Consider the following 20,010-nt stretch of genomic DNA (forward strand, 5'->3'; position numbering starts at 1 on the left):
ACGCAGACACCCTGCGGTGACAACTAACAGCTCGTTGTTTTCTCTCTCTTGATCTTTATTCCTAATCTGGATTACAAATGAGCTCTATTCAATAACCTTGCTAGCGAAGATCAACAAGAAAGAAGAGAACTCTGGGGGAGGGACTCAGATAGGCCTACCTACCTGGTACTGTGTCTAGCTTTAATGCAGGAGGAGTGTGGGGGTATTCTTTTACCTTTTTTTAAAGCTGTTTTAAATAACCTTTTATGGATTTGTATTGTATTGTATTGTATCTCCCCTATTCAATTTGATATATAGTAAACTAAGTTTGGTTAATTACAATCCTGTGCGTTGTTCCATTGTGTCACCCAGAAGGACTACCATTTAAGTAGGTAACATAGGTTGCATAGTGAAGTATTGTATTCCAATCTGTGTATCCATTTGATAGTCCAGTTCTATTCTGGGTCAGTTGTGCCTGAGGAGGGATCGAGCCAATTTGATTGGGTTGTTAGGCAGGGTGTAGACCCAATAATATAATCAGCAGCTCCTGCGGGGGTGGTGCTACATATATAACAACAGCGTGCCCCCTTTCAATGCCAGAGTGACCACAGCGTGCCCCCTTTCAATGCCAGAGTGACCACAGCGTGCACCCTTTCAATGCCAGAGTGACCACAGCGTGCCCCCTTTCAATGCCAGAGTGACCACAGCATGCCCCCTTTCAATGCCAGAGTGACCACAGCGTGCCCCCTTTCAATGCCAGAGTGACCACAGTGTGCACCCTTTCAATGCCAGAGAGACCACAGCGTGCCCCCTTTCAATGCCAGAGTGACCACAGCGTGCACCCTTTCAATGCCAGAGTGACCACAGCGTGCCCCCTTTCAATGCCAGAGTGACCACAGCGTGCACCCTTTCAATGCCAGAGTGACCACAGCGTGCCCCCTTTCAATGCAGAGTGACCACAGCTTGCCCCCTTTCAATGCCAGAGTGACCACAGCGTGCACCCTTTCAATGCAGAGTGACCACAGCGTGCCCCCTTTCAATGCCAGACTGACCTCAGTGTGCCCCCTTTCAATGCCAGACTGACCTCAGTGTGCCCCCTTTCAATGCCAGAGTGACCACATCGTGCCCCCTTTCAATGCCAGAGTGACCACAGCGTGCCCCCTTTCAATGCCAGAGTGACCACAGTGTGCCCCCTTTCAATGCCAGAGTGACCACAGTTTGCCCCCTTTCAATGCCAGAGTGACCACAGTGTGCCCCCTTTCAATGCCAGAGTGACCACAGCGTGCCCCCAGAGTGACCACAGCATGCCCCCAGATTGACCACAGCGTGCCCCCAGAGTGACCACAGCGTGCCCCCAGAGTGACCACAGCGTGCCCCCAGATTGACCACAGCATGCCCCCAGAGTGACCACAGCATGCCCCCTAGATTGACCACAGCGTGCCCCCAGAGTGACCACAGCGTGCCCCAGATTGACCACAGCGTGCCCCCAGAGTGACCACAGCGTGCCCCCAGATTGACCACAGTGTGCCCCCTTTCAATGCCAGAGTGACCACGCCAGAGAGACCAGTGCACTTACCTGCAGTGACGGGCGTCTTCTCATCAGTCCTCCCGCCTCCTCCTCGGCCACACGATCCCCCGCGTCTCCTCCTCGAGTCCTCTGAGTTGTCTGAAACTGTCACTGTGCCGCTTGCCTGTGCACCGTCCGCCACCCGCCACTGGGATTGCTGATCTGCGCCCTCTCAGAAACTTCTCCCTCACTCCACAGCACCTGCGGAGGGAGCGGAGTTACAAAGAATCGCTCTGCCGAGGAGGGCAGAGCATAGGCAGTGGGCAGGCGGCCGGAACTAACAGCAGTGCACATCATATACCTACGCCCGAAAATGGAAAAAAAGTTCCTGCTCTGTTACAGCCTCCTGGGACCCTCTTTTGAGCAGATGGGGCCCAGGGAAACAAAAAAGATTGCAAGAAGGCAAGGCAAGAAGAATGAATAAAGCTGCCCTGATTGTATTGCACGGCTTGGGTAACACAGGAAAGTGTGTTCCTCAAGCCCTGTAAAGTAATGTAGTTACCGATGTTACGAATGTAACGCGTTACGGTACTACGTTACCAAAAAAAGTAATGTAGTTACTGTAATCCGTTACATTGTAACTCGTTACCCCCAACCCCCCCCCCCATGGGTCCATTTAGCATACAGCCCAATACACAGCTCTGGAGTAAGTATTTGTGGTAATGCTCGCAAGGGGAAGCTCTCATTGATAAACATGACCATGCTGACAATGGGAAGCACTTCTTTATTCTGAAGCACCTTACTGGAAGAAGAAGCCTCGGATGTGTTTCTCATTGGTCAGATCGGTCACGTGGCTGTGTTGACCAATGAGCACTTGCCATTGCAAGCAATAATATGGATACTCACCCAGGGCTGTGTATTACAGTATGTGGTGTACAGAATGCTACACTGGGCATCACAGCTCTTTTGTGCATTAGGGTCCAGAATGGTGGTCAGGATTTTTGGAGTTAGCTTACTCTTTAAGGAGAAAATAAAACAGGAGGGGGGGGGGGGTCTAGGAAGTGGGAACCAAAGCAAAATTTCCCTGACAAGGATATCAAATCTAAGGGTTCCCAAATTTTCTCAAACTCTGGTAATCTGTCATGTGAAATACTCACAATTTTTAAATTAATCATAATCCTTGATACTTGGCTTTTAGTTAGCGTTAATTGTTAATTGTTAATTGTTATTGTAATTAATTGTTATTGATTTTCAAGATCTAGTTATTGCTATTTTTGCCTGCTAAAAATATTTAGAATATTAGAGATTTAAAGTGTTTTGGTATTATTGTTAGTGGTTCTTTGAGAATGGCTTTATGTAGATTATTGGCAATATTAGGGTGGGTCACAGAGTAAATAAGAGCATATACTGTATCTTTTTTTTTCAGAAGCATCTAAAAATGAGAAACTGCCACCAAATATGGTACATTGTTCCTCGGTAGCCAAATTGCCCAAAACATTTTGAAGAAGAATTCTAATCAATTTTTTTACTTTAGAAGGAATTAAATACCAACTAGAGATGGTTTTAAATTTTGTTTTTATGAGACATTTTAATTATTTCTTTTGTGGCGTTGTATAGAACAAATCTTTGATTTCTTTAGTTTCTTCATGAATTCATGAAGTTTATAAACTGCTCAATTTTTTTTTTTTTTAGTTTTAAATAGAGTAGGTAATGGTTAAAACCCCATTATTTGTATGTCATTTTTGTTGCATTAAGGACAATTCCCTTCACTTCCTATCCTGTAGACACAACAGAAAGTAAGGAAAATCCTTTCTTTGACAGTTGTCATAGGCAAAAGTGTCTGCATTGAAAGATTTCCCCTCTATTTCTGTTCTATTTTTCTCACTTTTAGTCTCAGTAATAATGGTCACTTAGACAAACAGAGATGATGATTCTCCCTTGTGGGCATACAGAAGACAATACACTTTGCCAAGAGTTCTAACCCTTATTCTGTTCTAAGTTTTTTAAAAAAATGATTTTTTTACACTTTAAGCCCAAGGGTATACTACAGCAAGCAGCTAGCGATAGCATTTGGCAAATGCCAGAGGCTAAAATTAAGATAATATTGTTGGATCCTTTATTTTAGGAAAAAAAATAGTATTGTGTATCACTAGAGGAAGTCCTTTTAAGATGGTGGTTAGACATAGGAGGACATTTTAATAGGATCCCCATCACATATGGTAGTATAATATTATAGCTAATAAGTGCATGCTATGTTTTACCATCAGTGTCCCCCTTTTGCCGCCGAAACAGCCCTGACCCATTGATGCATGGATAGGTCATCCACATGAATTGCAGGACCCAAGCTTTCTCTGCAGAAACTTGCCCATAGCATCACAGTGCCTTCGCTGTCTTACCTTCTTCACATAGTGCACCCTGGTCCCATCACTTCCTGAAGAAAGCGACGCACATGCACCCAGCTATCAACAAAATGTAAAAGAAATCATGATTCCTCAAACCAGGCCACCTTCTTCCAATGCTCTCTGGTCCAGTTTTGATGCTTCCATGTCCATTGTAGGTTATTTTGGCTGACCAGAGTCAGCACGGGCAACCTAACTGGTCTGCAGCTATGCAGCTCTATATGCAACAAGCTGGGATGCACTGTGTGTTCTGATACCTTTTTCTATCGGAACCAGCCTTAACTTTTTTGCCAATTTGAGCTACAGTAGCTCTTCTTTTAGATTGGACTACATGGACCAGCCTTTGCTCCTCATGTAAATCAATGAGCCTTGGCCGTTCATGACCCTGTCGCCGTTTTGCTGGTTTTACTACTTTGGACAACTTTTGGTAAGTCCTGACTACTGCAGACTGGGAACATCCCAGAAGAGTTTCAGTTTTGGAGTTGCTCTGACCCAGTTGTCTAGCCATTACAATTGTTGCCCCTTGTCAATACCACTCAAATCCTTACTTTTGCCTATTTTTTTCTGCTTTCAACAGATTAATGTCACTTACTGCCTAATATGTCTAACCCACTTTCAAGTGTTCAAGTGCCATTGTATCAAAAACATAATAATAAAAATAATGTTAAGGCTAATCAGTGTATTATTATTTAGGATTTATATAGCGCCGACAGTTTACGCAGCGCTTTACAACTTGAGGGTAGACAGTACAAATACAATACACTTTAATATAGTAGGAATCAGAGGGCCCTGTTTGTTAGAGCTTATAATCTAAGAGGGAGGGTCAAGAGATAAAAGAGGTAATAACTGTGGGGGATGGGCTGATGGAGAGAATAAAAGTGAGGATGGGAGAAGCTCGGGAGAAGTCCTGGAGGCGAGCATGGGAAGTGGTTACAAGGGAGATAGAGAGCAGGAGGTCCTGGGAGGAACGAATAGAATGAGTTGGTTGGTATTTTGAGACCATATTAGTGATGTAGCTGGGAGCCAAGTTATGGATGGCTTTGTAAGTTATGGTTAATAACTTGAATTTAATTTGTTGGTTGAGTGGCAGCCAATGGAGAGATTGACAAAGAGGAGTAGCAGACACAGAGCAGTTTGCAAGGTGGATGAGCCTGGCAGCAGCATTCATAATGGACTGAAGGGGGGATAGTTTTTATAAAGGTAAGCCAATGAGAAGGGAGTTGCAGTAATCGAGACGAGAGACGACCAGGGAGTGGATTAGAAGCTTTGTAGTATCATTGGTTAGGAGGGGGCGTATCTTGGAGATGTTGCGGAGGTTGAGGCGGCAAGCTTTGGACAGTGACTGGATGTGTGGCTGAAAGGATAGTTCAGAGTCCAGGATTATACCTAGGACCTTGGCATGGGTGGACGGGTTGATAGTTATGCCGTTTATGTTGAGAGAGAAATCAAGGGAAGAGGACCATGGGGGAGGAAATATCATGAGCTCCGTTTTGGATAGGTTGAGTTTGAGGAAGTGATGTTACATCCAGGCTGATATGTCTGTTAGTAAGCTGGTGATGCGGGAGGAGACTGATGGAATGAGCTAAGGGGTGGAGAGATAGATTTGGGTGTCATCAGCGTAGAGATGATATTGAAAGCCATGGGAGGCAATCAGCTGACCCAGGGAGGAGGTGTAGATTGAGAAAAGGAGTGGTCCAAGGACAGAACCTTGGGGGACCCCCACAGAGAAAGGAAGAGGAGAGGAGGTAGTAGAGTTGTAGGTAGCACTGAAGGTGCATTGGGATATGTAGGATGAGAACCAGTGAAGAGTACGGTCACGGAGGCCAAAGGAATGGAGTTTTTTTTTTGAGGAGGGGGTGTGTAGTGTATTAACACAGACCAGGCTGTACAGGTTGCTTCTTTATTCACTGAACATCACGCATGCCACTAACTTCAGCCACACCCAGCTCCCAGACATATACATAATTGTAACATTTTGCAGACAGCAACTTAACCCGTTGCTTACCATACTACATTCCCTCCTCTCTTTGAATAAAACATAACATGCACAAAGTATTAATAAGATTAACAAAATGCATGGATGAACAACTAGAAATTTAAACTATAAACTCCTGACTATACACATAGTCTTTAAGGTAGGCCGGTGGATTAGTTGCTCGTTTTTCTCTTGGCCATTCTGATGTGGATGGTTGTGGATTGAAGTCTGGATCACTGGCAGTATCATCACTACTCTTTGCCTGTTCGCTGTCGTCCGATACTTGACCTTCTGACTCAATAAATTTCTTCACAAATGAGGAATTACGCACTTTTGTGTGTCCATCTAAATCCTCTAAAACCACTTGAGTACCTCTTTTCTCCTTTACAACATAAGGCTCAGGTTCAAAGGACGGAGCCAGTTTGTTAAACCGATCATTTTGAAGCAACACCTTATCACCCTGTTGAAGGCCACTAGGTTGACAATGGCGGCGGTGGTTTGCATACTGTTCAGCCCGGATCTTCCTTTCCTCATCAATATGCCGAAAAGGTTTCTGACTCGTAGGAGGACCCCCAATGTCTGGCAATTTTGTCCTGAATTTGCGACCACAAAGAAGTTCCGCAGGACTAACTCCAGTGACAGTATGCGGAGTTGTGCGATAAGCCAAAAGAAAACGCCACAGTTCCTTTTTCCAGTCTCTTCTCTCTAAATGAGCAATCCGCAAAGCTTTCAGCAAGGTTCGATTCTGGCGTTCCACTTCCCCATTAGCCTGTGGCCAGTATGGAGTTGTACGATGATGTTCAATAGCATTTGATTTCAGATAGTCCTGAAATTCCTGAGAAGTAAATTGGGCACCATTATCACTCACAATCCGTTTAGGCAACCCATGAGACGCAAAAATGCTCTCCAACCCCTCAATTACAGTTGATGATGTAGCTTTAGTGAGAACTACCACCTCTTGCCACCTTGAATAATAGTCCACAACAACTAAAAGATGGTGTCCAGATGGAATGTCACACAGATCAATGGCTAAATCTTCCCATGGTCCCTCAGGTAGAACAGTGTGAGCTACTGGTTCTGGTTTAGGTTTGCTGCCCACCAACTGACATGCTCGACATGAAGAAACCAAACGTTCCACATCCTTGTCAATTCCTGGCCACCAGACTTTCTCACGTAATCTTTGTTTGGTGCGCACAATGCCTTGATGGCCCTCATGGGCGAAATGTAATGTACGTTTCCGTAAGTCTCTAGGCATAACAATACGATTGCCACGTAAAACTAGTTGTCCAGCAATACTCAGCTCTTGTTTGATTCTGTGATAGCTTGGGTCACAATCCACCCAAATCCCTTGTTTTACGCATTTTCTCAATCGAGCAATGTCCGGATCCACAGATGACAATTCTTCAACCTCCCGCTGTGTCAATGCCTGAGGCATGGCGTTAGTAGCCACAAAACGAATGTACTCTTCTGCTAGGTTATGAACAGGTGCTGAAGACTGAGGCAATCTGGAAAGTGCATCTGCCGCATTAGTCGGTCCAGGTCTGTACCGCACTGTAAATCGGTACGGTAACAATCTGAGAACCCATCTTTCAATTCTGGCGGATGGTTTTGAGCGTGGCAAATATATCACTTCCAGAGGCTTGTGGTCTGTGATGATTTCAAAATCAAGGTCGTAGAGATAGGTGTGAAACCTTTCACATCCCCAAACAACAGCCAAAGCTTCTTTCTCGGTCTGAGAATAACGTCTCTCTACATCAGTAAGGGATCTGCTTGCATACTGAATAGGCCTGTAATCGCCTGTGCATTGTCTCTGAACCAAGATGGCGCCTAACCCCACAGGGCTAGCATCGACAATAACTTGGGTGTGTGCAGTAGGATTGAAATAAGCCAAAGTTGTGGCGCAAGTCAGCCGTCTCTTAAGTTCATCAAATGCACCTGTTCCCGAAAGGCCCCACTTCCAAGGGACTGCTTTGCGAGTTAACAATCTCAGAGGTTCACTGACAGTCGCCATATCTGGAATAAACTTGGCACAGTAATTCACTAGCCCAAGAAAACTGCGTACTTCTGCAGGGTTTTCAGGATTTCTGGCATCAGACACAGCTTTAATTTTACAGTCCTCCGGACCAATGCCCCTGTCAGACAGCACATGGCCCATAAAAGTCATTTTATTCATTTGAAATGTGCACTTCTTCTCATTTAATGTTAACCCTTTCTCCTTCAAGCGATTTAGCACTGCACGGAGACGTTCATCCTGCTCCTGTGTGTTTGTTCCCCACACAATTATATCATCAGAAATGTTATGCGTGCCTTCACAACCATGTAGCACTTGCTGAATCACATGTTGATAGGCCTGATATGCTGACGATACGCCAAACATCAACCTCTTTTATCTAAAAAGACCTTTATGGCTTGCAAATGTAGTGATGACTCTAGATGCTGGGGTCAATTCAATCTGATGATAACCCCATTTCAAATCCAGTTTACTGAAGACACTTGCCCCATTCATTGCATGTAAAACATCTTCAATAGTGGGAATTGGATGTCTCTCTCTCTGCACAGCTTGGTTAGCACATCTCATGTCCACACAAATCCGAATATCTGTGCCCTTTGGTACAACAACTAACGGCGATACCCACGGAGTGGGTCCTTCCACAGGTTCAATAATGTCAAGGTCTAGCAGCTCTGCCAGTTTGTGCTCAATGGGTGATCTCAGGCTATAAGGAAGTCTGCGTACTGGCTGTGCAATAGGCTTTACATGTGGATCGATGTGAATCTCCAACTGAAAATCCTTTAATTTTCCAAACCCAGAGAAGCAATCTTTAAATTCCTCTTTCAATGCAGAAATAGCAGGAGACAGCATATTCACTCTTGCGCTGCCTACATCACGGCCAATCTTTAACACCCCTAGTGCCATTGCGGTTTGACGACCAAGCAGAGGCGACCCTGTGCCATCTACAACATAGAATTCGGTCTGCAATGGAGGACCAGTCTCATGTGTTTGAACAGAAGTATAAAATTTGCCTTGAAGTTGTAGTGGTGTACTGGAGCCATAAGTATAAATCTGTTTAGTCGTGTTACACAATTTAAGGTGGTTTTCTCTGCTATTAAGACTGTGCCAAGAAGCTAAGTCCATAACATTGCATGTAGCTCCAGAGTCAATCAACACTGACACTTCTGTATTTCCAATCTTAATGGTTAATGTCCCAGCTTGCAGAGAACACAGGGAGAATATAAATTCACAGTCAGGAGCACTCTCTTTATCCTCAGCTATAACATTTACTTGTGCTGATGGTCCTTTGGTTTTGTTATCTCTGGTTGTACTTCTACAAATAGCTGCAAAATGACCTGTCTTTCCACAAGCATAATACATTTTATTCTGTACCACAGTGCAGTCCTGACTTGTGTGTCCCTCTCTGCCACATTTACTGCAGGTTATATGTAAAGTCCTCTTTGGAAAACTCTCTTTCCTACTCCAGATATTCCTATTATTATAGGTAGGTTTGGAGACTGTATTGACAGATGCAGTGTCCTTGGTTTCAATATGCAGAGCCTGGAGCTCAGACAGGTCAATGGCTCTTGCAATCTCCTGCAGACTAGTAAGTGTGAGACTAGGTTCTCTCAATAATCTCCTCCTGAGGTGCACAGATGTGCATTTCTCTATGACCTGATCTCTGATTATCTCCTCAGTTACAGTCCCAAAATCACAAGACTTTGCCAGATATTTCAGCCTAGTCACATAACTGTCTGTGGTTTCTCCCGGTTCTTGCACAGCCTGTCTAAACTTATATCTTTCATAGGGAATATTTTTCTTTGGCTCGAAGTACTCACTCAGTCTATTCATAGCTGTCTCGTAGTCTGAATCATCCCCTGTTGCTCCCAGGGTTTCAAAAATGTACTGAACTTGAGGTCCAGCTAGATGCAGCAGCATGGCTCTCTTCTGAGCAGGTGCAGTCACTCCTGTGGCTATAACATAGAGCTGAAATCCCTTCTTCCACTTGTCCCAGCGCTGTGAGAGACTAGTGTGGTCTCCAGACACATCAAACGGTCCGATAGCCGGTAAATCCAGAAAACTAGCCATCCTCGTCGCCAAAATGTAGTGTATTAACACAGACCAGGCTGTACAGGTCGCTTCTTTATTCACTGAACATCACGCATGCCACTAACTTCAGCCACACCCAGCTCCCAGACATATACATAATTGTAACATTTTGCAGACAGCAACTTAACCCGTTGCTTACCATACTACAGGGTGGTCTACTATTTCAAAGGCAGCAGAGAGGTCCAGGAGGAGTAATACAGAATAGCGTGCATTGGTGTTTGCTGTTAGTAGGTCATTTGTGAGTTTAAGGAGAACAGTTTCAGTGGAATGTTGAGGGCGAAATCCGGACTCAAGGGGATCAAGAAGATTGTTCTTAGTCAGGTGGTCACTCAGTTCAAGGAGTTTGGAGGAGATGGGACGTAGATTGTGAAGGTTGGTGGGGTCCAGTGAGGGCTCTTCAAGGATGGGAGTGACTAGCGTGTGTTTTAGAGATATACTGAAGATGCCAGAAGAGAGGGAGAGGTTGAAGATGTGAGTTAGAGAGCGCAGAATAGAGTCAAAGGGTGAGCATAGCATGTACGAGGGAGCAGGATCCAGGGGGCAGGTGGTCAGATGGGTGTTAGATAAAAGTACAGCAACCTCGTTAATACTAGTAGGGTGGAACGAGGGAAGTAATGATTGTACCTGTGGGTTGTTAAGTGGGGGAGGTTTCTGCACATTGGAGATCTCCTTGCGAATTGTATCGATCTTATTTTTGAAGTGATTGGCGATCTTCTGGGCTGTGAGCGAGTTAGAGGGTGGCGTTGGTGGAGAACAGAGTAGAGAGTTAAAGGTAGAGAAGAGATGACGGGGACTAGAAGAGAATGTTTTGATGAGCATGATAAAATAGGTTTGCTTGGCAGTGAGGAGGCAGGGTATAGTAATTTAGAAGGGTAGATTTATATTGGTTGAAGTCTTTCAGGGACTTAGTCTTATGCCACTGGCACTCAACAGGGCGGCTACATTTTCTGAGACTTCTGGTGTCGTTTGTTTGCCAGGGTTGTAGCGGTCGGGGCCGAATTCTGCGTGTAGTGGGGGGAGCGAGCTTGTCTGGGGAGGATGACAGTGGGCTGTTGTAGATAGAAGTGGCTAGGTTGGGGCATGACAGGGGTGATATTTTGTCATATAGATGGTCAGTAGCAGTGTAGAGCATAGAAGGGTTGAGGTGGCGAAGGTTTCTACGGGTAACTGTTAGGCGGTTAGATTCAGGAGATGGGCAGGATCCAATGGGTATCACACATTCATTAATTGACACATGTAGCACTCACCCCCGAAGGGGTTACTGAATGTTTTGGGTCCTTATTGCCTTGCATTAGTGATGACTCCCCTTGCCAGTACCTGAATGGCACCACAGCACACTTGAGAATGTTTCAATGGGCTTTACCGGACTGCAAGCCCTGTAAGAAAAAAAAAAAGGGTTCGAGATTAAGTATAATAGATTGCTTAACTTAGTGCAGTTGACCTTTCCAAGATAACGAATTATCCTATATCCCTGACAGTCAACCAGGCTAACTAATGCTTTTATCCACACCAATCACTGGCCAGTGAACTTAGTGACAATGTCCTGCAGTTGATGTGCCCCATGCCCCATGTTTTGTTGCATTGGGGCATTCAGCAGAAGCAAGTGGATAAAGATCTCACGCAGGGGTGGCAGTTCGTTTCAGAGCTCCAGAGGGGAGCATTAGGCTGGGTGTCTTCTAACTGGCCCCTCTCCTCTCACTTCTCTGCAGTACTGCCGAAGTGACTTCCAAACCCCCCCCCCCCCACACTACTGGCCATGTGCAGGTAGCTGTGTGTAAGGGTTCTGACCCCCCCCCCCCCCACCAGCACTGCACACACACACACACACACACACACCTGAATGTGCCTTCTGCAATGGATTAGGAGAAATGTAGTTCAGAGGGGCCACTGTACAATAGAAAATAATGGAGCTACAGACTCAAATGCCCACAATTTCCTGCCACAAGGAAGAGGAGGGCAGAGAACTTTTCCCAGGCAAATGAAGGGAGATCAGGGCAGATAGTGTGGGGAAACCAGTGTGTATGGACCTGTTGCTCTGCGTGCCTACACAGAGAATAGGGCCTGGTGTGTGGGGACTGGAACTGGGCATACTTGCTGTGTCCTCAGAGCCAGAGGACCGATCCCGTGAGGACCAGAGTAAGAGACTAAAGTCACAGAGAGTTGCTATATCTTGGGACTAGAGCTGGAGAGACCCATTGCAAAGTGTGCCTACCTCAGCGATGACCTGATAGGTAAAAAATTGATTTGGAGGACCTGATTGTGAGGACTGAGACATGAGGGAAAGCAGACTGCCAAGTAATCTGGACCAGATTCCTGTGTTCCAGGATGGGTGAGCTGAAGCATCTGTGCTTATCTCAATACTGACATAGGTAATGCAATAGAGATTGCTCCTTGTTTAGTAGCTTATCAGCCATCCGTTGCATACTCCTAAAGATGGCTCCACATACACCACCTTACAAAAAGGACCAAACCAAAAAAGGACCCAATGTTTGCAGCCAGCTAACATTGGGTCCAACCAAAAAAGGACCCAATGTTTGCAGTCAGCTAACATTGACAATTAGGCGCCAGGTACTTGTAGACACCTCCAGGGGTACCCCTTTGTCAGGAAAGTATACACCCACCCACTATTGGGGCTTTATGCATATTGTGCACAAAAGGACCTTTATTTCTGGGTTAGTTGATGCTGATAATTTTAACCTTGTGTGCACCAGTTATATTTTGGGTTAGCATTACTACAGTTCAATTGATTGCCAGCTTAAGAGTCTGCTAATTTTATCTTGTACAGCATCTTTAAACCTGTTTAACTGCCTGTTTATTGATTCATGCATTGTTTAACTGCATTGCCTTAATACATCCTTTCCATCTACTATCCAGTTGCTTGTGGCCTTTTTTCTGTGCATTGTTAGTAGCATTCTAACATTTAAGTCACACAAGTGAGTCGTCGGGGTCTGAGCAGCTTAAAGAGTCGTGGCAGAACACCACAGCAACCATTCTCTGTAGCCCTGGTCCTCCTGATAACCACACATGGCTCAGCATCTCCCACCTGCAGCATACAGTCCAATACTAACAGAGTCCCTTTGAGTCCTGAGCCCCCTTTCAGATCTCACTGCCTCAAATGCACAACCACCATTCTAGCTCAAAAAGTACAATTGTCATCTTAACTCCATGCACATGCCCCACTCCAGGCCTGACCCTGGGCTCTCTGATCATGGCCCGGGCACACAAACAGGGAAAGTCTCTTACCAGACTTTAGTCTCTGTTTGCAGGTCTCGGTTCCCAACTGTTGTTGCTAAGGGTCACAACACAGCAGAGCCAGCAGCCATCTTAGCACAGATCACACACTCAGTACTCATAACTTCATGCTGCATGTGATGCAGACTAGATGATGTTTCAGTGTCTAATTGCACACAGGCTTTCAGGTCTGGCCAGCACTGCAGAATTCTCCCACTGGGTCTCTGTGATCATAATCTAGTTAGTTTTTCCTCCTCCAGCAGCAGGTGCCCTTGGTTCTCCAGCACACAGAATTAACCCAGCAGGCCTTCTCAGAAGAAAAGAATGGGTGTGGGGGGGGCTTGATGGAACACTTGCAAAGTAAGTTCCTGCAGCCCCTTGGGACCCCTTCCTGCCATGTGGGTCATTGGGTGCCCCTCTAGGCCCACCTGCTCCCACATGGAGCCAGGGAAACTTCACCCCCCATTCAGAATCATTCTGGCCTGGATGGGTCCTGTCTCTTGGTTGCACTGGAAGCCAATCACATGCACAGGCTTAGTTGAGCCTTTTCCTAGCTGCAGATGCCACTAAAGCAGGTAGAAGAGAAAAACATTGTCAGAACTGCTGGGCTAGATTTGAGGAGCCCGGCACTATACATAGGACACAGGGGTAAACCTACACTGAATTGCTACTCTTGGCTAGAGATCTGGAAGTGTCCAAGAGAAAGTTGGAATGCCTGTATTTATATCACATATACTTTAAAATAAAACTAAAAGCTAAACCATCTCCTTATATTTGTAAACTTAATCAGTTTTTTTTTCTTGCCATACCAGCATCCCATTGGGAAAATTTCACTTCATGTCCCCAAAACAGGAAATAATAGGAAGCCCTCCAAAGTCAGGGAATTTTTTGTTGTCCTAAGGGTCACCAGAACTACTGTGGTGCCCCCACTGGAAGCTGCCATTCCTGTTCTGGTGATGACCCATAAATATGGGATTTTCTTTTACTGTTGGTTATAATAGTAAATAGGACAAATAGAAAGGGTAAATCTTCTAACAAGGGGCACAGATGGCAACAAAAAAATCTGACAAGTAAACGAATTCCTCTTCACTTTATTCAATACTAAAAAGAATGCCTTTGGTCATACTTTAGGTAAAGTCGGAGCGACTTCAGTAGTGCATATTAAGACGACTCTCATTCATTTACATTGAATTTGTGATGACAAGAGACTTGGGGCGACTTGAGGGCACACAAGTCGTGTCCCAAGTCGGAGTAGTGTGAACCGGCTAGTCTTTCATAATATATAATTGTTAAACGTTGTTACAGTTTTTGTAACCTTCTCTTTAACTTTTTAATTGCTTGGCTGCAAGCGGGAGCGAAATGTCTTCACTTCTTAATAAATGTCCCCATTTCTTCTCTGTTTAAAGTTTAAAGCATTAAAGGCTAAAAAAAAATCTCCCATTTTTTTATCATAGGATCTATGCTAAGCCGAAGTGAAGCAGCTTTAACCAACAGCTATGGTTCTTTGCCACCTCTACCAAGCTTTACCATGCCAAACAACCTACCCATACAGGTGAGTGTAAGATGCTCTTATTTTAAAGCCTTAATTTTCCAGTGGGGCATTTAAACACACATAATTTCCGATTACATGTTTAGGACTTATAAAGAGGGGAAACCTTTAAAAATGTCAGGGCTGAAACTACTGTAAAGTACCAAACTATAGCTGTAATTTAGAACAGTGGTTCTCAAACACTAGACTAGGGTCCAGTACAGGGCCACAGCCTTCCTCCTACTTGCCCTGGTTTCCTCTCTACTCTGATAGCTAGACTTTAGTTGTAGAAGTAGATGAGGGCCACAATTTGACAATCCAATAGTGTTTTTTTTTCTGGCCTACTATGGCTGCCCTAGGCACCATACAGTCCCAGTAAAGGGATGCACACCAGCCTCTAACATGTCTACTAATACAGAGCAGCAGCCTGAGCTGGCTAGAGGACTACAGAACAGCACAGGTCCTGTCATAGAAGATATTGGTCTATATGCTGCTAATGCCTGCATGTGAAAATCTAAACCTAATGTGCCATACACACTATAAGATTTTCTGAAGACTTTTTATTTTAGACTTACCAAAACCGTATAATATGAGGTCAAACCTAAACACTTTCAGTTTGTATGCAATCTGGCAGGCCCTTGCACTACATAGAAAAGGTAAATCTGAAGGAAATCTAACCACAAAAGTTGGATAGTGTGTATCCAGCTTAGGACACAGCAGTGGTGCCCCATTTGTAGGCTGAAGTCCCGTCCAGGGCTGGAGGGGGACGAGGAGGTTGTTGATCAGCATCAGCAAAAATACACAAAAGCCTTTTGTGGGCCACCATGTTTTACCTGAACTACAATACACATAACTGGGTGGCAGTAAAGTAGGCAATCTTCTGCCGGGATGTTGTGTTTGTGCGGCTCTTTGGGGTGGTAAGCTTATGGTATTGACCTGCACACTGCCTTCATCCTGAAAGCGTATCTCTGCTGTCTGCAAAGCTCAGTTATCCCCCAGCACCCAGGGATCTTCTTTCATTGATATCCAGTTTGAAATTGCTTGTTGAATGTTTGTATCCATTCTGATTGGTGTGTGCATTTATGTAACGAGTCACTGTGCAAAAATGTCTGCTCCAGAGAACAATCTTTACAGTAAAAATGCGAATTGAAAATGTGTAGAGAACTGGAATTGTAACTAATAGGAATAATTTGGATTTCACCATTTATTTTTGGGGAAACATTAAACAAGAATTTGGTACGCTGCTGTAGGATACAACTGCAATCATGTGATATTTTTCTTCTTCTAAGTTTTATTTTAATGGATCTGCCCTATAGGTTATTAGCATATCTTTAGGCCATTTTTTTTTGTTATGGATAGAATAGGGAAAGTTTGGAATAATGGTCAGCCACAGGTTGATTGGGATCTACCCTTCAATCACGGTCATGTTGTGACATGGAAGGTTTGGTAATTTATAAGGCCCTGGGCTCCCTAATTTACAAGGTTAAAGCTTTATATTCACTATTTGGGCATGGGTAATGAGGATTTCAGCCTTGTAATCCATATTTGTCAGCATCTGGCCTTTGTATCCACACCATAAAGAACTAGTATTCTTAGAATGTGCAAAAAATACCAGCAAACATTTAGGCAAAAGTTGTAACTTGTCCAGCCGCTCAGATGTAAGAAAATGGCAACTAGGATCTGGTTGCATTGCTCCCTCCAGCTTGTATAACTTTTCTACACTGTTTTATGTTTTGTTTTACTGTGCCTACCTAAAAATTATTCACACTACTATTTATTTCTATATTTCCCCAGCCAGTGGCAAGCCAGACCTCCTCCTATTCCTGCATGATACCACCAAGCCCCTCAGTGAGTGTCCGCAGTTATGATGCCTATACATCTCCTCAGCTTCAGACGCACATGAATAACCAGAACCTTGGATCTAGTGCTGGAGGTTCTACAGGTAAAATTCTTAGAAATACCTCTTATATTCACATTTTTAGAACTACCGTATTTGTTGTCAAAAACCTTACTTATAACATTGAATTTATTATCAACAAAAGGTCAGTATTCTATACAGTAGGTAGGGTAAAGTTCTGCATGTAGTTTGTGAAATTGGACAACAACCCAATTTTTGAACCTGTATGGTAGTGTGGTTCACTGAAAAATGAATGGATTTGGTTAGGCAGGCCCAAAGATGGTGCAATTTTGGATGGGGCTTAACCAACTTTAAAAAAAATTGCAGTTAAAAGCACAGAACACGCAAGAATTTTAAATGCTTATGTGTAGTGTTCTTTGTCTCTATTTATTATTTTTTATTTGCTTGTAATGTGCCACTGAGCTTACTAGAAACTATGACTACTCCAGTACTCCAGATACTGTAGAGTGACAGCTCTGAGTCTGCTGGGGCTGATGACTTCACATCCAAGATGGTGGCACCCAGCAGCAGCGTCAGGGCTTTTGGATGTCTACACAAGGGTGACATTTACAGGCAAATGACATGCAAAAAATGAGGTTAAATGCATATTACGTTAGAAGATTTTTGAATGAATGGTCTGTGACAGGGTCTCTTTAACGCTATAGTGAGTTCACACTTTAGAAAAATGTTATCACCTTGTCAATGAAGGGCAATGTACAAAGGGGCCACCCAAACTGCTGATACTCACTTTTCTGGAACGTCCCCACAGCTCCTTCCTCTGCGATAGCCAGTACAAGAATCCCCAATGCTAGACGCTAGAGTAGGTGTGACCTGGAGCTTGGATGTTTGACAGTGCTTTACATAGCAACTGGCTGCTGGACACTGTCACATGAAAGGCATTGTCACATTAGAGGAGGTCACAAGCTCCACCATACCTGGAAGAAATGGGTATTTTGGCTAGCGGAGGAAGCAGGAGCAGTGGGGGAGTGATGCCAAGGTAAGTATAAGTGGGTTGAGGAGAGCCTCTTTATACAGACACTGCCACTTTGCCCTGATTGGGTAAAGATATGAGCTTAGGCTATGAACAAGGATATGAACTTATGATTTCACTATGTGAATACTTATTCTGAGTGACCGATAAGCAGTGATAACAAAGACAGGCAATTAGATTTACAGAAGAGCACCAGCCCTTCCACAGAACTTTCCTGACCATTAACCCCTGAAATGAGCTACAAAAAGTACATCGTTTTTAGTCGGTCAAAGTTGACTGGTAGGCTTGGACTGAAAATAATAGTAAAAAAAGAGGGGCAAAAAAGCCAATTGGGACTTTAAATGAGGTGTGGTCAAGCATGAATATATAGCATTGATAGGTAATAACAAGGACCGGAAGAAAATAATAAAACGTCTCTTTATTGAACTGTCTATGGACCAAAATTAGGGTAACCAAATTGCTCACTATAGCCACATAACCCATGGTAATGGAGTATACACGAGTAAGACAAAAAGGGGGGCTTATTGGTACAAGACCGAAATACATGGTAATGCGTTATTCTCCTAGTACATACAGAATGTTAAAAAAATGTGAACAGAGGTCTTGGATACATAATTTAATAACTTGTGGTGGATAAAATAGCCTGTGTAAAGCTCAACGCGTTTCGTGACTTGGTCACTTCATCAGGAGAAAGTCAAGGTACAAGCATCTATAGAAAGATAATACACATGATAAGTAGTAGTATAAATAATACATAAATAAACCTCACACAAAATATGGGAGGTATAGCTTACAGCGTGCTGGTATAATGTCCAAGGGTTCCTTTTGATGAAAATAATAGTAGCCATTTTGCAGTACTAACAGTGTTGTCTCCTGTCCTGACCAGCCAGGAAACATGAGAATTGTTACTTTTGTTAATAATAGAAAATCGGTCATAATGCCAGCAGCCCCTGACACTGCCAGTTTGCCCTGTCTGATTGTCTCTTTAAGCCACTGATTCAAACAGGATCTGGAAATGGTAGGGTTTAGTGGGTACCTACATAAGGTAAGAGCATAACTGTTATTTATATTGAGCATGTGACAACATATGTTCAGATATTCCTCTTTTTTCCTTCAGGTCTGATCTCTCCTGGAGTTTCTGTTCCTGTACAAGTACCAGGAGGAGACCCAGATCTCAGCCAGTATTGGTCCAGACTCCAGTGAAGAACATGGGACTTTTGTTGATGAGACTGGAGAAAGCCACAATATTACCATGTACTGTACGCTGGAAATATAATTTATTTGACTCAATGGATCTTGGTGATTGATCAACAGCAGAATCCCACCAACTCTCAATCAACAAACTTATACTTCAAACCTAAAACTTTCTTCTCAGTTCAATACCAACACAAAATACTAACAATACAACCTCAGGTCACCCGACCTCAGCAAGGACTTTCCTTATATAAAAGGGAACAGACTTTCCATGTGTGTTAGTTTCTTTAAGGTTACTTAAGTCCATCAGGCTTGAAAATCAACTGTACTATCGTTAAAACAATTATTAATACTGTTGCTTATCAACAAATCAAAAGAATAAGAACTTCACTCAATTTTCCAGCTTTGAATGGAGTGGGAACAGGGTCCAATTCAAAACCAGATCTTTACGGTGACATTGATGGGGAGATCACCTTCCTGACATAACAGCAGCCACTCAGCTTTTCATCTGAGCTTCCCACTGCACCATCTCAAGTGAATGCTACATATATTGCTATTGGGAATCCTTCACAATGAAGGTAATATGGAAATGCTCCAGAATATATATCACATTTCCAAGTCATCTGTTTCCTAGTTGATTGTCCATAGGAATGTATGGAGAATCCCTTCTGCATAGTTGTCATCATTTCCAGAAGAGTCGAGAGAACACTGTGATGCAACAGGAATAGATAGGGGTGAAAGTCACTTGACACCTGCTGTAGCAACTTGTGTGCTGCCTGGTGGGACATTCTCAAGACATGGGAGGTGTGGGAGAATCTTCAGTATTGTAGGACTGTGTTGTAGAATCAAGGACAATGGGCAACTATGCTTCTACACCTTCCCCATCTCTCACTCACTGCAAGATCATCTGTCCTAAATTTCCATATCAACATAAATTTACAATAACAGTCTTGATTTGTTTAAATAAACAGTAATAGAAAGACTTAAATGCTTATTTTTCCTGGAAAAAAATGCCGCCCCAGGTTTCTACCAGTGTTGGCCAGGCACATAGCCCTAGGCACTTGGATCTCAGTTGAAAAAAAGAGTCAGCCATTCCAAACTCTGTTCCCAACTTTCAGTAATGATCATATAGGCAAGTTCCTAGATTTTCAGACACTGAAGGACACATGGTGCAGCATTTTCTCCAGGAACGGGAGGTATTTAAAACCTT

At 43.8% G+C, this 20,010-nt stretch overlaps 1 protein-coding gene across 1 annotated transcript in view; it reads left to right on the forward strand.

Moving 5' to 3' along the window:
• The window catches only part of LOC309567763 (paired box protein Pax-6-like), a gene marked incomplete at both ends in the record, with an annotated part of 88,725 nt that extends 69,916 nt beyond the window's left edge, over nucleotides 1-18,809 (forward strand). Inside the window, 3 exons of the mRNA XM_082273210.1 lie at nucleotides 14,645-14,742; nucleotides 16,513-16,660; nucleotides 18,724-18,809. Coding sequence (XP_082129336.1) covers nucleotides 14,645-14,742; nucleotides 16,513-16,660; nucleotides 18,724-18,809 — 332 coding nt within the window. The remainder of the gene's footprint in view (nucleotides 1-14,644; nucleotides 14,743-16,512; nucleotides 16,661-18,723) is intronic.
• Nucleotides 18,810-20,010: the final 1,201 nt, after the last annotated feature.

This window comes from Pelophylax lessonae (genome assembly GCF_965119305.1).
Source record: "Pelophylax lessonae genome assembly, chromosome: 12".
Lineage (NCBI taxonomy): Eukaryota > Metazoa > Chordata > Amphibia > Anura > Ranidae > Pelophylax > Pelophylax lessonae.